The 24,277-nt window shown below is 40.3% G+C and overlaps 1 protein-coding gene across 1 annotated transcript; it reads left to right on the forward strand.

Moving 5' to 3' along the window:
• The first annotated feature begins 887 nt into the window (after positions 1–887).
• On the forward strand, positions 888–23,647 carry arhgef37 (Rho guanine nucleotide exchange factor (GEF) 37). Its single transcript, XM_053323698.1, has 13 exons — positions 888–1,412; positions 7,390–7,519; positions 8,808–8,955; positions 9,067–9,266; positions 9,526–9,656; positions 11,617–11,721; positions 13,500–13,613; positions 14,252–14,421; positions 15,399–15,546; positions 16,196–16,324; positions 17,443–17,638; positions 18,498–18,667; positions 23,429–23,647. The coding sequence occupies exons 1-13, from the start codon at positions 888–890 to the stop codon at positions 23,645–23,647; spliced, it is 2,385 nt and encodes a 794-aa protein (XP_053179673.1).
• Positions 23,648–24,277: the final 630 nt, after the last annotated feature.

Genomic DNA, 24,277 nt, shown 5'->3' on the forward strand with positions numbered 1-24,277 from the left:
GGAGGAAGACAGGGAGAAGGAAGGAAGGAAGGAAGGAAGGAAGGAAGGAAAGAAAGGAGGGAGGGAGCAAGGATGGAAGGAAGGAAGGAAGGAGGGAGGGAAAGAAGGAAGGAGGGAAGGACAGAAGGAAGGAAGGAAGAAAGAAAGAAAGGAAGGTAGGAAGGAGGGAGGAAAGAAGGAAGGAGGGAGGGTGACACAAGATGACATTAATGTAGACTATGTAACTATGTAAATAACTATTAAATACTATTAAGTACTGTGATATTAAGAAGAAACAAACAAGCAGAGTAATAAACCAAGACGTCAGCTGTGTTTTCTGAGTTTGGGTCTAACATACCGCTCCAGATGTCTTCAGATATTTTGCCCAGCTGTGCTTCATACTAATGCTGCTCAGTAAAAACTTGCTATGTGATCACAATTACACTATTTAATTAAGACACTCTAAACAGGAAGACCAGTAAAGAGGAAATCAACAAATGACTGTCTAATCAGTTTTACCAAATGAGTTGTTTTGTGATCATATTACAGAATCAGCTTCTTGAAGTTGGTAGCTTAGCAACTGTCTTGTTGGCACAGGAAGAGTAACACTGATCGCATCCATAAGAGGTCTGTGATGTCATTTTAAAGGCTGTAAATGATTGGACTATAAAGTTGACTTAATTGCTGTGAAATGCCAGTAAATGTAGGTTTGATTGATTGTTTAAGTAGATTTAAGAGCTATTTCTCTCCCTCCAATCTCACTAAACTCTGTAATAAAACTGAAATCATGCAGGAGAGGTACTTTATTATGATTAGAAATAAAGCCTAGAGCCTGTTAATCATGATGAGATGTAAAATTGAATGTATTTACACACTAACAGGGTTTCTCTTTGACAGCGGTCTCCATCATGGAGGTTCCCAGGAGGCCTCAGACTTCCTCTTTCACGCTGCCTCTTCGTAAACCAGCGACCCCTGCTCCTATGTCTCCCCTCGGTGCCGTAGAGAAGGTCACCAAGAAAGATCAAACGAAAGAAAAGCTCCAGGAGAAGAAGGATGATGGAACCACAGAGGATGATTCAGAGTTCGGAGAAGAGACATTCAGCCCAGAGGAGGATTCGGGTGTGTCCGTGTTTGTGGAAGCACCAGACGAGACCTCAGAACTCGGAGATGAAAATATTTCCACAGCTGAGTCAGAAGTGAGACTTTCCTCACGGGATAGTTTCTCAGCCGAGAGCATGAAATCAGAGGAGAGGTTGGCAGAGGAGGCTAAAGAGGTGAAAAAGAAGACGGAGGAGGAGGAAGCGGAGGCTAAAGAGAGGGCAGCTATGAGACAGCTGATGGCCATCCAGGAGCTGGTGCAGTCTGAGAGGAATTACCTTCGACTGCTGCAGATCAGCACCGTGACCATCAGGAGCAACCTGCAGAAAATACAGGTATGAGGGCATGAGTCGATGAAGGAGAGCACTTAATGTTGGGATGGTTATCATTAAAAAATTAAAATAAAAATAAGCTTTATTGGCATGAAAGATCAGAAATCTGTATCGCTTAAGCAGTACAGAAGATTACTAACACTGACAGATGATTACAGATAAATATACAACATAAGGATAAAGATAAAATGTATTGATCCCACAGTGGGGAAAATTCATTGCTACAGAAGCTCAAAAAATAGTGATATAGAAAAAACAAAAAGAAACAAATGTATGCAACAATAAAATTAAAAACTAAATAAAACGACCCTAAAATGCAATAACATATACACACATACATACATATACACACACATACATACATACATACATATACACACATACACATACATACAACAATAAAAACGATAAACTAAATATGAACAAACAGCTTAGTAAAAGGTTTGTTTTTTTTCACAGATGTTATCACCATAGAAACATGAATCACAGAGCTTGTTTCTCTTGTGTTTGACATTACTGAACATTGACTCTTCTCCTCACACAGATGGGCAATTTCTGAGGTAAACTCAGGATATATATTATTATATTATTATTTATTTTGTCAAAAGAAAACTGCTCTTAAATCCATATATATCTATATCACTGGTTTGACTCCTTCCTGAAACAGTACTCTGTTATTGGAGCACATTAAACTTGCGGACCATGATTTTATAATAATAATAATAATAATAATAACAATAATAATAATAATAATAACAATAATAATAATAATAATAATAATAATAATAATAACAACAATAATAATAATAATAATAATACAAATACATTTAATTTGTATTGCACTTTACATTTCAGCTATCTCAAAGTGCTACAGAGCAGAAAACAAAAAACATAAGTTGCTTTATAATACTTTTTTTTTCCTTTTTCTTTTTTTTTGGTTTTAAAAGCAACAAAGCTCCAACAACACTTATAGTAAAGAACAACTTTATTGTTAGACCAACGTGTTTCAGCTTGCAGCCGTCATCCAGATCATCATAAAACACATTACAACATTTAAATAAGGTGTAAAAAAAATAACTAACTCATGTACCACACCTTTAATAACACTTCTCTGGTTTATGGACCAGATATGATGATGTCATCCGTGTCGGTTATTGGATATTGCCTCTCTGCCTGTCTGGGATAATGAATGACTGGAAGTCACGTGACCATTTTAGTAGATACACCATCAGCTGATACACGTCTGGATGCACATTATTGGTTATTTTTTGTTTCTTTTTACCTTTTTGCTTTTTAATTACCTTATTTAAATGCTGCTTTTAGTGTTTTTGACCCTGATGAAGGCTGCAAACCGAAGCACGCTGGTCTAACAATAAAGTTGTTCCATACTTTACGTATTGCTGAGTTTTATAGTTTTTTTTTCCTTTCTTGGTGCACTTTGGAATGAGGAGAACTTGTGCCAGGAAACTCCACCCTTACTTAGTCAAACCCTTACTTTGGATTTAAAACTTTTTGACTCAGATCATGTTCAACCCTTCAACACATCATCTTCTGAAGGGTTTTACTTACAGAGGAGGAATCTACGTTTTGTGTGTGTTGCTCAGTTGATCTTAATTGTTACATACGAGTTTTGAATTGAGAAGTGATGTAAAAAAAAACAACTTAACATCCTTGAGAAATATACTGGCTCACATGTGATCTGTATAATTAACCCTAACATACTGTTCATATTCTTACTCATAATTACTCTCTAAACCAATTCACATATTCTCATAAACTCCCCCATCAGTCATTTAATAAACCTTTGCTTAATCCTTAAAGAAGCTGTCAGAGAGTGTCTTCTATTTATTTATGGAGACAAAAAAGACATTCACAATCACTATTTTATTATCCAGGGGAACAATTTATAGAATATGAAGAATACAATAACATGTTTGAATGGTGTTTTTTTTTTTTAATTTTATACATTTGCTTATACAAAAAATGTGTATCAGCTGCAAAATATATTTTTTAAATGATGCATTTTAAATAAATTGTTCTATACTGTGCATCACAGTAGGAAAAGTCTGGCTAAAATAATAGTGTGTAGTGTGTTTTTACAGCTCTCATTTGTAAAAGATAAATGGGTCAAATTTGACTGTGAACTGGGTTAAAAATGCAAGTTCATTGTGTCAATGCATGCAGAGACTTCCACTGTCAGCATGGCAGCGGATCAGCTGGACCGGTAATAGGATTTCAGGCAGGTGTAAATTCAGTCTGCATAATTTGGCGATAAAAATAGCTTTACCCTCCTGTTGTCCTCGAGTCAAGGAAGGAAGGGAGGGAGGAAGGGAGGAAAGGAAAGGAGGGAGGAAGGGAGGAAGGAAGGAAGGAAAGAGGGAGGTAGGAAAGAAGGAAGGAGAAGGAAGAAGGAAGGAAAGGAAGAAGGGAGGAAAGGAAAGAAGGAGGGTAGGAAAGAAGGAAGGAAGGAATGTAGGAAAGAAGGACAGAGGAAAGAAAGAGAGAAGGAGGGAGGGAGGAAAGAAGGAAGGGAGGAAGGAAAGGAGGGAAGGAAAGAAAGGAGGGAAGAAGGAAGGAAAGGAGGAAAGGAAAGAAGGAAGGAGGAAAGAAGGGGGGAAGAAAGGGGGATGGAAGGAAGGAAGAATAAGACGGGGTCAATTTGACCCGGGAGGAGGACACGAGGGTTAACAAGTTGGAAGCTCACATACTGTACTACCACCTCTCCTGCTGTCTCACACAAGCGTCACTGACGTCTATAAACAAGCACTTCCTCAATAAAGTAAAAAAAAAGTAGAGCACACACACTCACATTTCTTCCATTGACTGAGCACGCATCATGTTTGTTGACAACTGTGACACATCCACCTCCACCTCTCCAATTTAGCTGTTGTCTAGTGTTTGTTTCTCTATTAATAGACCTGTCAGTCAGTCTGGGAGTGATACCAGGTACACCCCCATGTTAGGAGTTTTTTCATCAAGCCTTTATAATCGCCCCCCGTTTAAATAAAAAGTAATCACTAGTTGATTGGAGCAGCAGCAGCATCCAGAGCCAACCCCCGTTTTTTTTTCTTTATTAACGTCAGCTTTTCATTATACGTCTGAGGTATTGCTTATTACTTCTAAATAATCATTTCTCATTGCGGCGGTAATGAAATGAGGCCTCGTAAAACATAATGGAATCAGGCTTTATGGGACGGAAGGGCCGAGCGGTGGATGAGCATGAAAACGATATTGCTCCGAGGAGGGAACGGTGAGATGAGGAGGAGGATGAAGAAGAAAATAAAATGAAAATAAGAAGGAGGAGAGGCAGGGCTTAAATTATGGGTTCCTCATTTATTAAGAGACAGAGAGGAAGTGGCGAATAGAGGAGGGGGGTGATGTAATAGGCATAGAGGAAGATATTTGTCATTGTTACATACATGGCATTTGTCTGTTGTAATATTGAGAGACTAAATGAAATGTGTAGGGCAGGGGTGTCAGACATGCAGCCCGGCCCACGGGTCCTTCCATCGGTCTTCCCTTTCCTCATTCCTTCCTTCCTTCCTTCCTTCCAGCTGTCCTTGTTCCCTTTCTTCCTTCCTGCCATCTGTCCTTCCTACCTTTATTCCTCCGTCTTCTTTTCCTTCCTTCCTTCTTTCCATATGTCCATCCTGTATTCTTTCTTCTCCTCCTTCATTCCTTCCTTCCATCTGTCCTTCCTACCTTTCTTCCTCCGTCTTCTTTTCCTTCCTTCCTTCCTTCCATCTGCCCTCCTGTATTCTTTCTTCTCCTCCATCATTCCTTCCTTCCTTCCGTCTGTCCTTCCTACCTTTCTTCCTCCGTCTTCTTTCCTTCCTTCCTTCCTTCCTTCCTTCCTTCCTTCCTTCCTTCCTTCCTTCCTTCCTTCCTTCCTTTCTTCCTCCCTGTCTTCCTCCCTGTCTTCTTTTCCTTCCTTCCTTCCATCTTTCCTTCCTGTATTCTCTTCCTTCCTTCCTTTTTAGTGGTCCGGCCCACATGAGATCAAATTGGGCTATATGTGGCCCTTGGATGAAAATGAGTTTGACTCCTCTGGTGTAGGGGAATAAAATGAAAGACGGAGGTGAAAAAAGCTTTTAAAAAAACAACGTTGGTAAATAATATGGATAGATGGAGGAAGGACACAGAGGACAGCAGCAGCAGCAGAGTGGAGGAGGGATGGACGGAGGAAACAGAATAAATATGTGAATGAATGGTGCCATTGTGAGACAGGAAAGTTGCTTGTTTGTTTTTCAGTGTGCAGATTGTTCAGTCTTCCAGCAGTGAGTGTGACCATTATTCTCTCATTAGAATAAAATGGAGAAAAACAAAGTGCGTATTTATCAGCTGTGCATTCACTTTTTTTTTCTTGTATGTAAAACAAGCAGACGCACATAGAGCTGCATAACTTTACAGTCTGTGCTGGATTTATGCACAAGCTTGACATTTTATTAGAATATGTATGTAGATCTTACTTTTAAATGATGTTTTTATAATGCAAAGCAAGGACAATTTATTGGTATAGCACATTTAAACAACAAGGCGATTCAAAGTGCTTTCCATAAAACATAAAATGCGTCAAGGCAGGATATAAAAGCAGCACATGGTAACATAAAAATACATTTATATATCATTAAAAGTGTTCAATTGGAAGTAAAATCAAGCTAAAATAGAATAAAACATATAAAACAGGAGAAGAAAAAAAGTTGCAACAACATGCACAACACTTACAGTCCCTTCACATACAGTATATTAACAGTAATAACACTTAATAATAATAAGAAGAAGAAGAAAAAATAAATGAATATAATATATATTAAAATTTAAGATAGAAAATAATAAGACATCCCATTGTTAACCCTAGAATTTGGATTTAATAAAGTAGTAACACAGCAGTTCAGCCAAAAACCTGGAATTTGAAAGATTGTAATGCTTACTCTAATAATGTGTGTTTATGTAATCAGCATTGTGTGTTTTTATGTTGCATTTTCAAAAATTACACATAAGTTTCACATTCTCACATTTGAGAAGCTGCAACCGCTAAATATTTTTACTTGGAAACAAAAAAATCAAGATTCAGATTCATTTTCTGTTGATTGACTAATTGTTGCTTTTCTACATTTATGTAATATATTTACTTTTTTGTTTAATTTTATGTTCCATGCTTTTTATCTGTCCTTTAACCCTTGTGTTGTCTTCCCAGGTCAAATTGACCCCATCTGTTTTGACTGTTCCTTCTTTCTTCCCTTCCTTCCTTCCTTCCGTTCTTCTTTCATTCCCTCCTTCCTTCTTTCCTCCTTACCACCTACCTTCCTTTCCTCCTTCCCACCCTCCCTACTTCCTTCTTTCCTCCCTCCCTCCTTTCCTTCCTTCCTTCTCCCTCCTTTCCTTCCTTCTTCCTCCCTCCTTTCCTTCCTAACTTCCTTCCTTGACTCGAGGACGACAGGAGGGTTAACATCCTTCTCATTTAAATGTATTATTCAGTTAATTGTGTGTGTGTGTGTGTGTGTGTGTGTGTGTGTGTGTGTGTGTGTGTGTGTGTGTGTGTGTGTGTGTGTGTGTGTGTGTGTGTGTGTGTGTGTGTGTGTGTGTGTGTGTGTGTGTGTGTGTGTGTGTGGTAGATCCACAAGATAACAATAAATCTCATCAAATGAAATATGTGGATTAATTATGATTAAAGGAAATGAAAGAAAATTACAAAATTCACTCTCGGATGCTCTGTTATATAAGAAATGTCAGGTTTCATAAAACATAATAGAATCAGACTTAATGAAGTGGAAGAACAGAGCTGTGTGGAAGAGCACAAAAAGTGATGATATTATATGGAAATGAAAGAAAATCATAAAAACCCTGAAACACTCATGAGTTTGATGATTTGGTTTCTATCAGATCTTCACTATCTCAGTCTAGTCTATAATTGAATTGAGTGCATTTCTCCTCATACAGAAAATGAAAGTATATGTGTTTGTGTCTGTCCATCACACAGCCTCCTCTAGCCAACCTGGACAGCATGTTTCTCTACATCGAAGAGGTGATTGACGTGTCGAGTCGACTCCTCAGCCTGTTGGACCAGAAGCAGGTTCAGCCTGGAGACCCTCTCTACCTGGAGACACTCTGTAAGGGATACAACATATGGCGCTTTTCCACTACACAGCTCCAGCACTACTCGACTCGGGGTTTTATTGCGTTTCCACTAGGGATAGTACCTGGTACTTTTTAGGACCTGCTCTGCTGAGGTTCCAAGCGAGCCGAGCCGATACTCAATGGTAAATGGACTGTACTTATATAGCGCCTTTCTAGTCTTTGCGACCACTCAAAGCGCTTTACATCATATGTCACCCATGGCAGGAGCAGCTACCACGCAGGGTGCAAATTTAATGGGGGAATTTAACCATTCATTCTCATTCATACACCGTTGGCACAGCAACGGGAGCAATTTGGGGTTAAGTGTCTTGCCCAAGGATACATCGACATGTGGACTGGAGGAGCCGGGAATGGAACCGCCAATCTTCCAAATGGAGGATGACTGCTCTATCTCCTGAGCCCCTACTAAATGGGACATCAACAGACTGCTGGCCGCTGATTGGTCAGAAGAGTTGTCGCTTGAAGAGTCATGAGCCGTCCCACACAAGAATCACACCCGCCATTTTTAAATACTGGTAACAGCGTTACAGCCATACGGCTCAATTTTGTTGCTTTGTGTGTGACAGAAAGCCTCATACAGCAGCAAGTACACCACTGCCTCCATGTCCTCCATTGTTTATGTGTTTGTGTCGCGTATAAAACGAAGTCACAGCAGTTTCGCGGAGCCGTTGCTATGGCGACCCTTGCCCACGTTGAGTAGGTACCTTTTTGTAATGGAAAAGGTCGTTCCTGGAACCGTGTCGAGCCGAGCCGAGCCGAGTAGTGCTGGAACTGTGTAGTAGAAAAACGCCATTACTCTTCTAGCAGTGTTGGCCCCAAAACTCCCACCTTACTGACTGGTGTTGTCTTTTGTTAGCTGGTAACCCTCAACAGGAAGTGGTGAGGGCACGGCTGCTTTCTTTTGTTGATCAATTGCTCTGATCACACTTGTTGACAGGAAGCAAACTGAATTTTCACACCTCTGGTAATCATGTGGTTTTTCACATTCATGTGAGAATCTGAGGTCTCAGCAACGCTATTGGCAGAGGTGCTGATTAGTTCAAATGTCGGCTATACTGTTTTTAGAGCTGCTCTCTGGACCAAAATGTACTTCTTGTTTTAGTAGTATGTACTGAATTTGTTTTCCTGTCAAATCATGTCTAGATGTGTCTCTTATACGTGTTCTTCTTTTTTTTAGTGTTGATTATTCAAATAAGTACTCAGTGCAGCTAATTTTGATAGTTCTTACATAAATAATTGGTGTTTTGACCTTCCTGACAGGTGATTCATTCCTCAGCCTGTCTTCAGACATCGAGGCAGCCTATAAGGAATACTTGGCCAACTACAACCATGTAACAGTGGCGGAGAACAGCTACAAGCAGAAGGAGTCGCTCTGGAACGACATCGTCAGAGTCATAAAGGCCTCAGCGTAAGTTTATATAGTTAATATTTGATTCCCACTGGGACTAACTGCACTAAATATTACTATAACCACAAAATAAAATAAAAAAAATATTGGCGTTTCTATTTGTTTCTGCAGGCCTGACGTAAACGCCACCTCTGTGACGTTCTTCCTGGTGATGCCGGTGCAGCGGATAGCCCGCTACCCCCTCCTCCTGCAGACCATCCAGAAACACACAGACAAATCCCACCCGGCGTACTCACTCCTGGAGCAGACCGCTCACACCTCCATCGCTTTGAACTGTCGCATCAACGAGTACAAACGCTTCAGAGAAGTCGGTGAGACATGCTAACTGCCCGCTACTATCATTTAAACTCTTAGGCCCCTATTTTAACGATCTATAGCACATGGGGTGAAGCGTGTGGCGCAAGTGTCTTTGGGGCTGGTCCAAATCCACTTTTGCTATTTTAACGGCGGAAAAATGGTCACTGCACCAGTCGCATGGTCTAAAAGGGATGGACTTAAGCAGTGCTGAAGCAGAACTCAGAGTTTATCCATTCTTGTCTCTCTAAATTAAATCTAACTCATATTTTGCAGCCGACAAATACAAGAAGACAGAAACGCTGACCATCAAGGACAAGATCAACCGCCTCAACAGCCACAGCATCGCCAAGAAGACGGCGAGGCTCAGCCAGCACTTCAAACACGAAACCGGAATAGCTCCTAAGGTAACACCGACGTTTAATGACCCACCGGTTAAAGTATCACCCTCTCTCTTCCTCTTCTCCTTAAGCATCCTTGAGCAACTGGCAGCATCCCTTCTCCAATCCTCCATCCTCCTAAATGACCCTGAACAATCACCTCCTTATATTTGCAGTTAAGGCATTAAGAGAGGCGAGCCCTGCGCCCGTTAGAATAAATGAAGCAACACATTAGGATGCTAATCTTCCAGGCCTTTTGAGCCATAAATAATCTCTCAGTACACACACACACACACACGCCCTTTAACTGCTCTTCAGTAGTTAATGATTAACCAGAAGAGTGATAAACCTGCAGGGAACTTGTATGATATGACTTGTTATTGAACCTTCCACACCTGTCAGTCTATTTCAGTTTATCAGCAGCATCCACAAGCATCCACTCATGTCTCCTTTGGCTTTAGGTTAGTTGTTGCATTGTGTTAAGATGAGTTATTGAGTTATTTTTTTTACAGTTTGATAACTTCTACATCAGGGGTGTCAAACATGCTGCCCGTGGGCCAGAACCGGCCTGCCAAGGGGTGCAATCCGGCCCACTTTCCTTCCTGTGTTCTTTTCCTTCCTTCCATCTGTCCTTCCTACTTCCTTTTATCCTTTCTTTGTTCCTTCCTTCCTTTATTCCTTCCTTCTGTCCTTCCTCCCATCTGTCCTTCTTCCCTTTCTTCCTTCTGTCCTTCCTTCCATCTGTCCTTCCTACTTCCTTTTATCCTTTCTTTGTTCCTTCCTTTCTTCCTTCCTTCCATCTGTCCTTCCTCCCTTTCTTCCCTCCTTCCTTGTGCCTCTCTTTCCTTCCTTCCCTTCTTATTTCCTTCCTTTCTTCCTTCTTTCCCTCCATCTTTTTAATGATCCGGCCCACATTAGATCAAATTGGTCTGTATGTGGCCCTTGAATGAAAATGAGTTTGACACCTCTGTTCTATATAGAATATAAAGAAAATGACTCTGTGCATTCGCCTGCTATTTAAAGCTTTAGGTATGTTTTAAATAAGTGTAATCATTGCTTAAGAAGACACAGAATAGACAGGTGGCTCCTCTTAATCTGTGGTTATGATAAACACCGAATGATGAGTGTCGTAGGACTTAAAGCTCAGAAGGGAAAAGGGGGGAGTAGCTGACAAGATGCTCTGATTTGCCGACAGTCTGTTACGTACTGCACATAGAAACCAGTGTTTACAGGGAGTCTAAGAATTGGTGCAAGTGATTACAGTAATTATTTCAAATCGTAGGTTTTTAAACTCTGTATAACATCATCTCACAGGTGCTGATCCGCCGGCTAAATAAAGAAAGCTGATGATCCTGCAACCAAAGCATATAAAAACTGTTTTCTGTTTCTGCACGATTTAAAGTACTTTAGACAACATGTTTTGAGTGATTTAACCTTTGTGTCGTCCTCTCAGGTCAAATTGACCGTCTGTTTTGACTGTTCCTTCCTTCCTTCCTTCCTTCCTTCCTCTGTCCCTCCTTCTTTCCTTCCTTCCTTCTTTCCTCTGTCATTCTTTGCTTCCTTCCTCCCTTCCCCTTTTCCTTTCTCGCTCCCTCCCACCTTCCTTCTTTCCTCCTTCCCTCCCTCCCTCCTATCTTCCTTCCTTCCTTCTTTTCTCCTTCCTTCCTTCCTTTCCTTCCGTCCTTCTGTCTTTCCTTTTCTCCCTTCCTTTCTCCCTCCTTTCCTTTCCTTCCTTCCTTCCTTGACTTGAGGACAACAGGAGGGTTAATGCACCTGCAAAAATATGAGCCTTAAATGTATTCCTCTAACTTAGAAAACCAATTAGAATCAAAAGCATGGGAGGAAATGCTAAGTTTAAAAAGAGTAGATATGATCTTGTATTTGTAACCAAAACATCAAAACATACAGGCTAATAAAACATCTTTTTTATCTCATTGTATTGGCAATAAACACACATCTTTCTCTCTCTCTCTTTGTGTTGTTGTAGCTGGTGGACGAGGAATTTGACGCCCTGGAGGGTTTCTTTAACGTTTTGGAAGACGGCATCTTGCAGCTCCTTGAGAACGTAGAGATGTACCTGCTCCACTTACAGGTAGACTGCAAATCACTTCTGTTTCTGACATTTAGCTGTTTATGTTGTCTAACATTGTCATGTTGTTTTAAATTAAACTTAAATATTACTGTTACATGCCACAATCAATCAATTAATCAAACTTTATTTATATGTAGCACCTGTCATACTGCTAGATTAGCGTAGTTCAAAGTGCTTTACAGTTTAGTTGATTGACAAGCTGATAATAAGACAGAACAATTGACAAAATAAATAAATAGATGAATAAATAAAAAATGGAAAAAAACAAAGAACAGATTTAAGATAAAGATTTAGACCAATGCAGGCAATAAAATTATAAAAAGTTTTAAAATTTGAATAAAATGAGTAAAAATAAATAATAAAATAAATAGAAATAGTTTTAAAAAATGAGTAAAATAAGAGAAAAGGAATAAAAACAAAGAACAAATTATAGACAGAAATTGAGACCAATGCCGCAAGAAAATGATAAAAATGTAAATAAAATAAGTAAAGATATATAATTAAATAGTTTACAAAATAAGAGAAAAGGTTTGTTAAAAGTTAAGAGTAAAAAAAACTAGGTTAAAATAGATTAAAAAGTAAAATAAAAGATGAAGTTTAATAAAAGCTAGGACTAAAGTGAGGTTAAGAAAGAGATTAAAAGACAAAAGAAATAGACACATAAGAAGATAAAACTATAGAATGATAATAATAAAATAAAGTAGACACAATAAAAGACATCGGCCTTGTAACCTGTAAGGATGTTTATAATGAGCTGGTCCTGTTATAGGTCAACAGAGAAGTTTATAACACATGAGGATATAGTAAACTGTCTCTTATCTGACAGGAAGTGTTATTTGCTTTGAGCAAGGCACCAAACCCTAAATTATACCACTGTCCATTGCTTCACAGGCCAACAGGAAGCTGTGGCCATAAATGTGCTTTTCTTTGTTTATTTTCACACCTCCATCATCATCATCATCATCATACTATCTCCACAGAGCTCATATCTGACCTGAGCATTCATATCTGTTTAGAGCTAAATGTGAAAGCTGAGGTACTTCAAAGAGAGACAAAGTAATAACTGAAGACCCTTCGGATGACTGCTCCTCTCGTTTATTCCTCCCCACACACCAAAAATATCACCTATTTATCTCTTTATCTGTTCTTATTCTCTCATTTGAGGCTAAACTAGTGTCTCTTCAGTCACCAGTTTACCGCGAGGGAAGTGAAATATAACTGGAAAATGTTTATGTGTCACACTGTGTACACTCAGAGGCTCCATGAATCCCCCTGAGGTCAAACACGAGAGTTTCTGTTTGCCTTTCTGCTCTAAAATGATCCTCTGTTGAAGCAGTTTTTCCTTCTCTCCCCTCAAAAAAACCCAAAACTGTCTGCACTCAACAAGGATCAGTACTGTATCCTCTTTATCCTCCCTTTAATTTATTTCTTACATTTTCCTACTGACAAAAAAGTTATTGTTGTCTTTCGTTCTGCTCGATAAGAAGCTGAAACTAGCAACTGTTTGGTGTTTTCTTTTGAAAAATTACTGCAATTGTTAATTGATTATCAAAATCATAATACTTTTTGTTACTTAATTGACCTTGACCATTCATTTCAACTCCAAATATCCAGTCATCTTTTTCCTACTGTGTTTTCCTTCCATCCTTGTTTCCATCTTCTTGTAACATCATCTCTAACAATCTTCTAGTTTAGACAGAAATTCTTGTTTTAAATGTAAACAATAGAAATCTGTAATCTCACAATCTGCACCGTCTGTCTGTGTTGTCGCTCTGCAGGCTTTCCTGTCCTGCAGAACAGAGGAGTTCGACTTGGACATGGACGGAGAGAAGGCTCCTATTTGTTACAAAGAGATCACCACCGCACTCCGACAGTGGATCCTTCCTACGTTTGTGAGCCATGTTAACATTCTCATTTAGATGTTTTAAGCTTCCTGTCGTCCTCCCGGGTCAAATTGACCCCGTCTGTTTTGACTGTTCCTTCCTTCCTTCCTTCCTTTCCTCTCTTCCTTCTGTCCTTCTTTCCTCCCTCTCTCGTTCCTTCCTTACTTCCTTCTGTCCTTTTTTCCTCCCTCTCTTCTTCCTCCTGCCTACCTTCCTCCCTTCCTTCCTTTCCTCCCTCCCTCCTTCTCTTTTTCTTTCCTCCCCCCTACCTTCCTCTTTCCCTTCCTTCCTTCGTTCCTTCCTTCTTTACCTCCTTCCTCCCTCCCTCCTTTCCTTCCTTCTTCCTCCCTTCCTTCCTTGACTCGAGTTGAATTATTTGGTACAATGTTTTTATGGTTACACCACTTAGACATTTTTACCATAATCCTCTATATATTCTCTCAAAATGGATTAAAAGCAAACATTTGATGCTGAGTCCACAAAAAAATGAATATGTGCAAGTTATTCATACTTTTATTTTCTATTTTGAACCCTTTTTAAATTTAACTAAACCACATGGACACAAATAAAACCCCATACAAATAGAATCAGTCTAACCAATATTACAAACATGTTTCCTAATGTTGATCTCTGCTCCGTCCATCCAGGAAAAGAGACTGAGGACGTTGATCCACAAGCCTCTGTGTGCGCTCCGTGACCTCCTGGTGGGCCCGAGGAACCTGATCAGGAAGAGGCTAGACAAGCTGCTCGACTTCGAAGTGTTAGAGACCAAATCTAATCTGAGCTACGAGGAACAGGCTGTGGCCAACACGTACAGGTATAGACGGAGAGATAGTTTTGAGTTACAGGCTGAAACTGGTTGTGTGGGTCTGTCAACAGGAGAAAGCATTTTTTAAATTGATATAATAAGCTGCTCTGCTGGAAACACAATACAAGGCTTTTTGTAGCATCATTTAAAAAGTTGGATTTTGATTTGTAAGCAAAAGTGTAAAAATCCACTTGAAGATGTAATGACCTGTTTAATGTTGTTGACTGTTTTCAGCTGTTTGACTTCTTTGCACTCCTCCGCTGTGAGAGGAGAGTCATTCAGAAGTAATGAAGCCTGACCGCGGTTCTGTTTTTACCACAGACTCGTTTTGAATCATCATAAAAATTGAATTTAAGCTTTGCAGAACTATCTGTGTCAAGATTGTACGTTAGTGAAATGCTAAATTAAATTCTGTCTTTTGCATCGGAGTCATCGTTATATATAAAACTTAGTGATAGTTAGTGGCTCCAGCTATTATCCATTGTGTCGTCCTCCCGGGTCAAATTGACCCCATCTGTTTTGACTTTGCCTTCCTTCCTTCCTTCCTTCCTTCCTTCCTTCTGTTCTTCTTTCCTTCCCTCCTTCCTTCCTTTTCTTCTGTCCTTCTTTCCTCCCTCCCTCCTTCTCTCTTTCCTTCCTTCCCTCCCTCCCTCCTTCCTTCCCACCCTCCTTCCTTCTTTCCTTCCTCCCACCTACATTCCTTCCTTCCTTCTTTCCTTCCTCCCTTCCTTCCTCCCTCCCTTCCTTCCTTCCTTCCTTCCCTCCTCTCTTCCTTCCCTCTCTCCTTCCTTCCTTCCTTCTCACCCTCCCTCCTTCCTTCTTTCCTCCCTCCCTCCCTCCTACCTTCCTTCCTTCCTCCCTCCCTCCTTTCCTTCCTTCCTTCCTCCTTTCCTTCCTTCTTCTTCTTCCTAACTTCCTTCCTTGACTCGAGGACGACAGGAGGGTTAAGTAAAGCTCTTCCTTCTTCTTCTCTCTTCTCCTCTCAGGACGATGAACACGTTGCTCCTTAACGAGCTTCCTCAGTTTAACGGTTTGGCTCTGCAGATGATCTGGAGCATGTTGGGGACGTTCAGCTGTCTGCATAAAGACCTTGCCTCGGACATGGAGCAACTCTTCCAGAGCTTTGCGCAACAGGTAACACGTCAAGTAGTAACTCTGATCTTTTTTATCCAGTAGGAATATTGGGCCCCCATATTCAATAACTGAAAAATTAAGCAATTTGGCAATAAGTTGTTATTAGTGTGGGTTTTTAGTCATAATGATGCTGAGACTTCTAGGTTTGCATAGCTTATACGATATCTGTTGATATTATAAACTCAAATCTAATTCAATCCAATATAACAACTCTGCTATAGTTGACATTATCAAGAATATGATAATTTTAATTTATATTTATTATTAAGGTCATAGTGGGTGGTGGAGGTACTATGGTGCATTATATTGAATGGTGTTCCCAGCCCCCCCCCCATGTGTTAATGTAGTGGACGCTATTCAATATAATGCACCTTAATGCACTCAAAATTACCTCAATAATGAACATAAAGTAGAATTATCACCTTCTTGACAATGTTAATAAAAACTGGTCATGTATAAGCTTCATTAATGTAGAATTTAAAGCAGAGCTGTTGGATTGGATTGGATATCAGTGAGTGAACAGTTAAACAACAAACATATGGTAGCTACTTTGCAACAATAATCAATATAGACATGCATTTTTTTAGAATTTCAGTGGTTAAATTATATTCTCTTACTCCTACTACTTTCTGCTTTTTTTCCCTCCCAGCTTCCTCACAGCTCTTTGGACCGAGGTGCATTCTGGGAGTGGGCGGAGTCCACAGTGCTGGCGGGCGCGAACAGACTGGAGACGTTGTGTCGAAGTGTAGAGGACACGCTCAATGCACCGGTCGTTCAGGTTAGTGCAGATGGAGCTAAAATAAGCATCGTGTCAGATTGTGTTTCGTCAGGTTTTTGAACATGAATGCTGAGAGAGATATACGAGTTAAGAGACACACATGGTGATAAACAGACTTTAAGTTAATAATACCACCAAGAAAACAAGACACCACCTGATCTCATTTTTACTGTACAAACAGGTGCACAAGAAATTTGAGCTGTTTTAATTAGCATTGAAGCGTTCAGGACAAAACAATTCACCCAACAACGCAGGGACAGAGGGTGAAGGACAAAATGTTACAGGAGACACTCGACCATGACGACTAAACATAGACACTGCTGTGCTGACACTGAGTCGAACACAACAAACAGTCTCTGTCATATCTGTAACTATAGGGAGGAAAAGGTCGCCTTGAAATGAATGTTTGACTGTTAAGTAGCTAAGCTGTCATTCTGAATAAAACTTCATTAAGCCTGCCATGAAAAATCACAGTCAAGATCCCACATGATTCATTTTTAGTTTATATGATTTCAACAATGGCAGTAATTCAATTAAGTAACTCAGCACACCAGATACAGTAGTAGTAGTAGTATGAGTTGGCTAAGCCTGTGCAATTTGACATTTTTGATGCTCGTAAACTAGTAGAGCTCTATACCAGTATTAGTGAGTAATAAATTATGATATTGATGTATCAGATGATAATCTTATATACACAGAATATGTACATAGACACACTTTTTCCCCCCAAATGTGGTTACTGAACACTATATGGAAGCTGTGATGTTTTACAGTTTAAGAATAAACTTCATTTTCATAAAAATTACATCAGTGCTCTGAAACAGTAAACTTCACTAGGAGTTTCATATGTATGTTAAAATTGAATATGAAAAATTATTAACATATATATAAAATGCTGCTTATATATCGGCACATATCAGATAGTATAAACACTGATATGATATATCTGTAATCATATCTGTTGACCAATATATCCATCAGGCTCTATTGTAAACAGCTTAAATTCACAGAGGTTATTATGACACATTTCTCACTTCAGCGTTCCCACATACAACCATATTCTCTCTATCCTGTCTTCTCTCTTCTAACTCTCTGTCGTGTTTTTTTTCTACTCTCAGCCTCTGAGCCCGTCTTCTCAGCGCCGTCTGAAGCAGCTCACCGATAAACACGGTTCTGGAAAAATCTACCAGGTGATCGGCACGGTGGTGGCCAGCCGAGACCTGGACCTGAACCTGGCTAAAGGGGAGCTGGTGGCCATCATCAGTGAGGCCGATACCCGCGGAGACAAACGGAGATGGCTGGTCGACGCAGGAGGTAAGAACGTCATACTCATACATACGTCATGCTCTTTGCTGTCACTCAGATATTGTTTGCTCTACTGTGAAAGTAAAGTTTATTTATCTGATTATCTCTCTTATTTAATGCTGACTGGCTGCTCATGCAAACAACTGCCGAGTGCTTCTTGTATTTACTCAATAAATGTCCTCTGAAATTTGAATGCAACCAACAGTTTCACGTTGTTGCATTACTTTTATTAATGCAGAAGTTGCATTAAGTCTAGTTTAAACTGTTTTGTAACTACATTCACGCAATTGAAAGTTGCATAAACCTAACGCAAGCTCATCAATGTGAAAAAGCTGCTTCTATTATCTCACCCCACTACAGACAAACACACTGTTATTATTAATTCAAGGATATACTTCTGTGAGTCAGTTAATGAAAATAACAAAATGAAACATGCAGATAAATTCATAGGAACATAATTTATTGGGAGCCTTCGAGTAGGGAGAAAGAGAGCGATAGTTATTATAAGCAAATGGGATGTTGTGGTGTTTAGTTGGCTGGCCACGTTACTGTATATTTAATGGAAATGGATTAAAAGCCAACTGACTTTCTGTATTTACAGTCATGCATTGTTGAGAACCATTACCGACTCTATCTAATTGCTATCTGTGCTGAAGCAGAGAGGAATGAAAGATGCAGTCGATAACATTTCCTACTGCCAGCGTAGCTTGTCTAAAACACAGCTCATTGGTTACTGATTAAATGTTAAAACTATAAATCCTGAAAGAAAATTAACTGTTATATTTGCAGAACACTTTTCATACATACTTTTAATACTGAATACAGCCTTAACAACAACTTCCTGTATCTGTGTGTTTCTTACATGCAGGCAGAAGAGGTTACGCTCCTTCCTCAAAGCTGATTCGTTATCATCAGCCGACGGAGGACCCGCCTCCTTCGCCACACCTGACCCTCCCTGAGGACGTGACGGCAATCAGGAGACACTCTTACACTCCCGAGAGCCGGCCGATGGCGGTCGTGAGTCAGCCTTGCTTCCAGGTGATTTACTGATTCACTGATTTGATGGACAGACTCCACCGCTTGTGTCACTTCTGTCTTCTTTTAGCAACAGACAACAAAATTAAAACTAAAACTATGATGGAGACTGAACACTGACTGCATGCAAGGCTCTCTGTACTCTCTGTACATAATCTGATTAGATGTTGAAGCAACTCGCTGCAAACATTTGCATATTAATGAGTTAGATAGTGATTTTCTTAAAGCTATCACACAGCAGCTCTTTAATGCTGTAAGATGCACAGTTCAAATTAGCAACACTCAAATGTTATATGAAATGAAATATGTTGACATAAATATTATGCTTCTCTAATGCATCAGTCATCTTATCTTAAGGCCTCATTAGTGTTTTAATATGTTGCTATGGAGCTCAAGGGCTGCTTGTTTATACTGACTTTGAAGAGCCATACATGAGGCTGTGACATTGCCCTCAGCTTGCTGCAGTGGGTCTAAATGATCTGTAATTTATCTGACATCTGTCTCCACAGTGTGAGTGCGAGCGTGTGTGTGTGTGTGTGTGTGTGTTTGTGTGTGTGTGTGTGTGTGTGTTTGTTCCTAAATTAAACGTTCAGTCACATGGGTAGACGTGTGTGTGTGTGTGTTTGTGCATGAGGGTGAGTCTGCAAGAAAGAGAAAAAAATCAATAGATAACCAGTGATGTGTAAGTGCATCCATGTGTGTGTCTGTATCTGTAAGAGGGCATCCTGGAATGAGTGAGTGTGTGTGTGTGTGTGTGTGTGTGTGTGTGTGTAGGATAGATAGTGTGTGAATGTGTGCGTTATTAATGGAAAGGTCCATAATTAGCTGTTTAACCTTGTAAGTGGGTTACTGTATGAAAGGTTGAGAGTTAATTTATGCCAAGCAGCACTGCAGGCATAGATAGAGAGTATATGTGTGTGTGTGCGTGTGTGTGTGTGTGTGTGTGTGTGTGTGTGTGTGTGTGTGTGTGTGTGTGTGAGATTGATTTACATTAGCGACACATGTGAGTGTGAGAGGGGACTGTCATGGCTTGTAAATTTGTGATGGTTTATGTGGTTGTGTACATGAGAGAGAGAGCCAGTGAGATTTAGGTGAGTGTATGAGAAAGCAGGATTGCATTAGGGACTGTGTGCGCGCGCGCGCGCGCGCGCGCGTGTGCGTGTGTGTGTGTGTGTGTGTGTGTGTGAGAGAGATGCCTCCATACTGCCTGTTAAAGTGACTGATTGCTCCGGTGACCTTTATACAGGCAGTTTTTCACGCCCCCTTCCTCCCCATTTCCATCCCTCATGACCCTGAGCCTGCTCATATACAAAACATACACAAACTCAGGGCGAGTCCACACTAACTCGGATAAATTTGAAAAATATGCTTGTCACTCCGTCCTCACAGAGCTTCTCTTTATCACCACAGAAAAAACACTTTTCCAAATATCCCATAGATGCTGGTTTTGTTTTTGTAGCTGATGAGAATGAGGCTGATATTAACCCTCCTGTTGTCCTCAGGTCAAGGGAAGGAAGGAAGGAAGGAAGGAGGGAGGGAGGGAGGAAAGGAGGAAGGAAGAAGGAAGGAAAGGAGTAAGGAACAAAGGAGGAAGGAAGAAGGAAGGAAAGGAGTAAGGAGGGAGGGAGGGAGGGAGGAAGGTAGGAAGGAAGTGAGGAAAGAAGTATGGAAGGAGGGGAAGAACGAAGGAAAAATTAAAGCAAAAGGGAGGAAGGATGGAAGGAAGGAAGGAAGGAAGAAGGAAGGAAAGGAGTAAGGAGGGAGGAAGGAAGGAAGGAAGTGAGGAAAGAAGTATGGAAGGAAATGAGGAAAGAAGTATGGAAGGAGGGAAGGAACGAAGGAAGGAAAAATTAAAGAAAGAGGGAGGAAGGAAGGCGGGGTCAATTTGACCCGGGAGGACGACAGGAGGGTTAAAGCTTTAGTGCTTTAGTGAAATAAGCACCATTAACTAACACAGTGATCCCTTGCTATTAAATATGAATGATGCCAAATAATAAGAGAAACAGTAATAATTGAGCTCATTGGGTTTATTAAAGGGACAGAAGCTAAAACGGCTTGTTTCAGATAGAGGCTGAACTGAGGGGCTGCATAGAGGGACAATACACGATAAATAAGGAGTTTATTTTACCTGTAAATAGTACAAAGATATTCCAGTAGTACCCCAGAATATAAATATAAACCTCTAAATGTGCAGAATAAGTAACTTTATCAGTTGGGCCCCTTTAAGATCTCTTGATTTATTTCTCTGTCACCTATTTGTGGCAGATGATGATATAACAGTCCTGTCCTGTCGCTGACCTATTTTGTGTTAATGCTGTCAGACGCTTTGTGTGTGAATAACAGTAATTTCAGTGTCTCTGTGCAGCAGCCCACAAATTACCGGTAGCCTTGGTAAATAATTAACATCTACGTGTGACAATAACACCGGAGAGATGCCAGAATAAGAGGTCATTGAAAGTCCGAGCTGACAGAATGGAGGATCGAGCTATATCTGTCTTTATGGCATCTCATTTTAATAGTATATAGGCTGTTTCCTCTATGATCCTTAGCATGTGATGACTTTATTTGCTACTATATATTTCATATGTTGGGTAAAAAAAATCTATCATCTTCTAAACCAGAGGTGTCAAACTCATCTTCATTCAAGGGCCACATACAGCCCAATTTAATCTCACATGGGCCGGATCATTAAAAAGATGAAAGGAAGGAAAGATGGAAGGAAGAAAGGGAGGAAGGACAGATAGAAGGAAGAAAGGGAGGAAGGACAGATAGAAGGAAGAAAGGAAGGAAAAGAAGGAGGAGAAGGAAGAGTAGACAGGAATGAAAGACGGAAGGAAGGAAGGAAGGAAGGAAGGAAGGAAGGAAGGAAGGAAGGAAGGAAGGAAGGCAGGCAGGCAGGCAGGCAGGCAGGCAGGCAGGAAGGAAGGAAGGAAAGATGGAAGGAAGGAAGGAAGGAAAGATGGAAGGAAGAAAGGGAGGAAAAGAAGGAGGAGAAGGAAGAGTAGACAGGAATGAAAGATGGAAGAAATGAAGGATTGAAGGAAGGATGGAAGGAAGGAAGGAAGGTAGGAAGGAAAGATGGAAGGAAGGAAGGAAAAGAAGGAAGGAAGGGAGGAATAAGGAAAGTGGGCCGGATTGGACCCCTCGGTGGGCCGGATCTGGCCCACGAGCCGCATGTTTGACATCCCTGCTCTAAACGATACTCATCTCCAGGCTCTGTTCAAAATCCTAAGAAAGTTGTTTTTAAAGCTTCTCAACATAGCAGGAAGTATAGTTTCCACATTCCAGTTATGGCTTTGGCACTTCAGTCCGTCAGACACCACCCTCTGATATTTAATGCAGGTAGACTCAGACTCTTGTGGTCCCATCGTGCAGTCATGTCCATATTCCACCACAAAGAGGCACTGATTATCTACACTCCGCTCCACACTCCACTGCTTCATTCCCATCAGAAACTTCGCTGCAGCAAATATTCGCCTGGCTTCAGCAACATGAATCACTCCGCAGCTGACAGCCATGGTCACGCTTCTTTTTAAATCTTTTTTTTTTTTTTTTTTCCCTCCCTGTCTCTTGCTTGGCAAAACGCTAATTATATGCTAATTAGTGTAGACTGTCAGGGCCGAGCTAATGTCATAGCTGAGAGGTGAGCTGAGGTGAAGGGTTTGTTAATGACACTGAGCAGCCGGCTAAACTCAGCTATTAGCAATGCTGAGGCTCTCTGTCATAGCAACACAGGGCTCATTAGGATGCCTTCATTCTGCGTGTGTGTGTGTGTGTGTGTGTCTCTGTGTGTGATGAGATGGGATTTGTCAAGACCTAACCAGTGGGCTTAACCTTTTCAAAGAATATTACAATGATTTGCTGTCGTATTTGTGTCGTTTGTGTGTGTAGATGTGTGTGTGTGTGTGTGTGTGTGTGTGTGTGTGTGTGTGTGTGTGTGTGTGTGTGTGTGTGTGTGTGTGTGTGTGTGTGTGTGTGTGTGTGTGTGTGTGTGTGTGTGTGTGTGTGTGTGTGTGTTACCTGTACCTCATTTCATGAAGTCCTGTGTTGTGATTTTTTTTTTTTTTGCAAAAGATCAGTTCTGCCCATCAACTGTACATCAACCTCCACATGAATGCTAACATAGTATGATTAGATGTTAAACATTAGTATATTAACACTAAAATACTAAATTAATGAAAATGAAGCTGACAACACTGTTCAAGCCTCCATGACTCTTCATATGTGTACAACAACAATTTAAATAAGAATATATGTGTGTTAGTTTTTAATTTGTCTGAATCAATAATTTGATGAACAGAAACTCATATAATGATACAAGACAATAAATCATCATATTGGGTTTATTGTCCAGTTTTGACACTCTACACAAAGTTAAAATGCTAAGTGTGTTAATTATGTGTTAATACATGAGTTAACTTGCTCAATATGTATTTACATGTTAACATCCCATAATAACATGCTAACTCAGGGCAAGCTAACGTGTTAACATGTAATCAAAGTTGAGCCAGAGTCTTACAAAGCTGAGCTGAAGATGTGTTTAGATTCATGTAGTAACTTGACATTTCCTGTCACAGCACATTCAAGCCATATTTTAGATATTTTCCTCCTCTGCTGATTATAAAGATCACAAACATGCCTCCATATTCCCATCCTGTATCTCAGCAGAAATCTTGTTTTCTTCTATGTAATGCTCATAACATCCTCACAAGCTTGTTGCTTTTACTTTTGTTTTTGACTCTGCATCCTCTACCTTTCTTTCAGGTGTTTGCAGCTTATGACTTCATGGCGAGAGGAAACCACGAAGTTTCAATACGTGCTGGTGAGCCGGTTCGCGTCCTGGAACCTCACGACAAGAGAGGGAACCCTGAGTGGAGCCTGGTGGAGGCGAGGAGTGGACAGAGAGGCTACGTGCCCTCCAACTACCTCGCCATCGTTCCTATGGCGACGGGGCAGCCCGGCGCCTACCAGCCCTACTGCTAGGAGGGACGAGTGAACAGTATCAGCGTACTGAGAGACAAAAGCTTCACCAATACCTTTCAAGGCCTACAGCAGTGTTTTTGCATTGAAGCTGCACCTGCTTTTCAAATCGTAGCATGAGCTGGCTAACGCTAACGCTAACCCTGAGCAATAGAAAGGCCAAATTCTGCTAGTTTACTATTTTTAATTGAGTTTAATTTTTTAAAGATTTTCAAAATTACAAGGAAAGCAAAGTTGAACAAAGTCTGCATAAGTTTTAGAAGTAAGGGCTTGTTTTTAAGGCCATTTCTGCACTAACTCAGATTAATATCGATCTAAATCTGCTTGTTCAAACACCAAAAATTCATCCTCTTGATAATGCTTTCCATAGTGGAGACGGCAAACCAGTAAAATAATCTTTAAAAAAATTCTGGGGAAAACTTGGGGACTTTTTTTTTTTTTGTTAAATTCTGGCTTTGGCCCCAGAAAATCCCTCAGTGAAGTAGTTTAAATATCCAAACAACACACTGGAGAAAATGAAGGAAGCAGCAGCTCTGGACTCTGAGATGGAATTTAATTCAACGTCGTCAGGCTGAAGGATCATTTTTAAAGTTGCATTGCACATTTTTTTTTTTTTTTTTTTGGGCCAGTGTT

Source organism: Scomber japonicus, chromosome 8 (genome assembly GCF_027409825.1).
Source record: "Scomber japonicus isolate fScoJap1 chromosome 8, fScoJap1.pri, whole genome shotgun sequence".
NCBI classification, from domain to species: Eukaryota; Metazoa; Chordata; class Actinopteri; order Scombriformes; family Scombridae; genus Scomber; species Scomber japonicus.